Below are 3,476 nucleotides of genomic sequence, written 5' to 3'. Positions count from 1 at the left end.
TGTATACAATGTATCTTGATCATATCCACCTCCGTTCCCACAGGACCCCCTCCCCCACTTCTTCCTTTATTTCCTCCCCCTTCTCCTTCTTCCTGTTACATTTTGTTTTGTTTTGTTTTTTCGAGACAGGGTTTCTCCGTGTAGCCCTGACTGTTCTGGAACTCACTTTGTAGACCAGGCTGGCCTCGAACTCAGAAATCCACCTGCCTCTGCCTCCCAAGTGCTGGGATTAAAGGCATGCGGCACCACGCCTGGCTAGTAACTGCAACTTTTAATGGTTATAGTCTAACACTGACTTTAGGAACTAGATTCTTACAAATTTGAGAAATAATTAGAACTGTGTTAGTATATAGACTAGTTCAGGTAGAGCAAGGATGTGATCTATGAGCACAGATTAAGCTAAGCACTCTGGCTGGCAGTAGTGTGTTGCTTCTCCTAAGGTTGAAGTCCTCTCAACCACTGGATGTGATATATTCATTCACATGTCGATGTGGTTTTGTTTCTCATCTGTGTTTACAAATCTTAACAGAAAATTGGTGATGTTTTTATGGAGTTCAGTACACATTTGCTATTTTTTACTTCCTTGCCCATTCTGTTCTCCCTTATCTGCCTTTTGGAAAGTGTTAAAAGATAAAAAGCACCAGAAATACCATCTCAAAAGGAGGGGAAGTGTGCTATGATACAGGTGGCATTGTGAGACCTGAATTTGAACAGCAGCTTGCGATCAATAGCTACTTGAGTTAAGCTGTTGTTTTTTAAGTGTATTTTATGTGTATGCCTGTTTTGTCTGCATGGATGTATGCGTATGTACACCACATTTGAGCATGGTGCCCTTGGAAGTGAGAAGTCATGGGGTCCTCTGGAATTAAAGTTATGGATAGTTGTGAACTGTGTGTAGGTTCTGGGAACAGATCCTATGTCCTCTGAAAGGACAAGTGCCTTAACCACTAAGCCATCTCTTCAGCCACAAGTTTGTATCCATATAAAATGAGGATAATAAAAGCTACTCCACATTCTATATAGAAATACGATAACAGTATCTAGTACCCATTCTATAAATTCTCTCTTCCTTTTTCTTTTAAAGTAATTTTTTTATCTTGTGACATTGTGTTCTTTCCAATGTTTTTATCCTACAGAAAACAATTTTCAGTAAATTTATCTTTACTTAAAAAGTCCACTACTGCCAGGCGATGGTGGCGCACGCCTTTAATTCCAGCACTCGGGAGGCAGAGGCAGGTGGATTTCTGAGTTCCAGGCCAGCCTGGTCTACAGAATGAGTTCCATGACAGCCAGGGCTAGACAGAGAAACCTGTCTCAAAAAAAAGAAAGAAAGAAAGAAAGAAATCCACTACTAGTAAAATATTAAATTTGCATTGCATGAGAACATCTGCAAATAGTTTACACATATGAAAGTTCTGAAGCAATACAAAGTACAAATACTGTTTTTGTAGGTCAATTTTAAAATTTTCCATTTCTTGGTTCTACAGCATATCAAATCACTGATGAAGTAAGAAATAAGATTTCATAAATAGTGCAATGCAGTATAATTTTTTACTGTGTGTGTGTGTGTGTGTGTGTGCACACGCATGCATGCAAACATGAGGGTCAGAGTACAACCTGTGGGAGTGGTTCTCTGCCTCAGTCATGTATGTGGGTTCTGAAAATCAAACTCAGTCAGACTTGGCAATAAGTGCCTTCATCCAAAAAGCCATCACACTGCCCCGAGAACAGTGAATCTTATAGTAACCATTGTCATCTAATCTTAGTGAAGTTTTGTCTTTTTTTGTTTTTGTTTTTGTTTTTCAATTTTTTGTTCGATATTTTCTTCATTTACATTTCAAATGCTATCCTGAAAGTCCCCTATACCCTCCCCTGCCCTGCTCCCTGTTTGGTTTGTTTTTTGACACAATTTCTCTGTGTAGCCCTGGCTGTCCTGGAACTCAATCTGTAGACCAGGCTGGCCTCAAATTCAGAGATCCTCCGCCTCTGCCTCCAGAGTGCTTGGATCAAAGGTGTGTGGCACCACTGCCAGGTTTTTAGTTAGGTTTTAATTACTTTCCGATGCCAAGCAAACCTAAGGAAGCTTATGCTTTTAACAAGTCTCAGGTCCACAGCTGTCTTCCTATTTCAGATGCAGTTTAAAAGATGACTTGTTCTAAGCCAGGTGCAGTAGTTTACACCTGTAACCCGAGTACTAGGAAGGCAGCCAGGAGCTTCTGCTGAAGGTTCAAGGTCAGCCTCAGCTACATTGTGGGTTCCAGAATATAGCTGTAGCAAAATCAAGCCTGTCTCCAAATAAATGAATAAATAAAAAATAAACTTCAAATCAAAGTGTACTCATTAACATATTAATTGTGCATATTAATATAATCCCTGTTCATACAGCACACGTTGATTATGTCCACCTTCTTCCAACTTTGTCTCCCTCTGCTGTGCATTGTGCCCAGCCATAGTGATCCCTGCCTACCATTTATTTCAGTATTTCAAAGACTGTCATATTACTTATTTATGTATTTATTTATTTTTCTGTTTTAGCAGTCAAGATGACCTTATTTCAGCTTCTACGTGAGCACTGGGTTCATATACTTGTCCCTGCAGGATTTGTCTTTGGATGTTATCTAGACAGAAAGGATGATGAAAAGCTAACTGCCTTCAGGAATAAGAGCATGCTATTTCAAAGGTTAGTTCATTGCAACTTTGGGAAGTTCTGTCTCTTTTGTTCCAAACAAAAAAGTGTTTTTTTTCCCCTACTCTAATGGTTTACAGTCAAGTGCTACTCCAGGTTTGTTATTTAATCGTTGGATGAAACTATGATTACCTCTGTAATGCAAACAATTTTTAGTTTATGATGTAGCCATTTCAGATCTTTGAAAGTTTCATTTTTTTCTTTTATTAATTTTTCACCTAATATATAAAAATGACTTAAAAAACTATTATTTATGTGTGTGTCACATGTTGTATGTGGGTGCCCTTATTGACCAGAAGAGGGGATCAGATCTACTGGAGCTGTAGTTACAGACAGTTATGAACTTCCCTAGTGGGGATGTCGTCTGAGAGCTCTCAAAATCACTGAGCCGTTTTCCTGCACCCTCATGGACTCTTTGTACATGCATATATTTGTACTTTTCATTCCCTGTCACTGGCTCCCTTTTCCTCTCCAAATAGAGTCTCTTCTGTTTCATGTCACATGCATTTACATCTAGATTTTGCATATAACAGAAAATATGCAATATTTTGTCTGCTTTTAAAATTACCCTTTATTGCTGCCCTTTTCCTTGAGGCCTCCCCTTGTCGTGCTCCCTTCTAGAAAGTCAGACGTTTTAAAACTTAGAGTGTATTTTAGCCAGGTGGTGGTGACGCACGCCTTTAATCCCAGCACTCCGGAGGCAGAGGCAGGTGGATTTCTGAGTTCGAGGCCAGCCTGGTCTACAAAGTGAATTCCAGGACAGCCAGAGCTATACAGAGAAACCCTGTCT

General features: G+C 39.6%; 1 protein-coding gene across 2 annotated transcripts in view; it reads left to right on the top strand.

Moving 5' to 3' along the window:
- Ndufb1 (NADH:ubiquinone oxidoreductase subunit B1) overlaps positions 1-3,476 on the top strand; it is an 8,114-nt gene that overhangs the window by 3,812 nt on the left and 826 nt on the right. The window contains exon 2 of one of the 2 annotated variants that reach the window (XM_029540983.1): positions 2,536-2,680. In XM_029540983.1, the coding sequence (XP_029396843.1) occupies positions 2,544-2,680 (137 nt within the window). In that variant the 5' untranslated portion in view covers positions 2,536-2,543. The remainder of the gene's footprint in view (positions 1-2,535; positions 2,681-3,476) is intronic. The other variant, XM_021202210.2, reaches the window with a different exon arrangement.

The sequence above is a fragment of the Mus pahari genome, chromosome 7, assembly GCF_900095145.1.
Source record: "Mus pahari chromosome 7, PAHARI_EIJ_v1.1, whole genome shotgun sequence".
Lineage (NCBI taxonomy): Eukaryota > Metazoa > Chordata > Mammalia > Rodentia > Muridae > Mus > Mus pahari.
The sequence above is the reverse complement of the archived record's forward strand: the minus strand, read 5'-3'. Positions and strand labels throughout refer to the sequence as shown.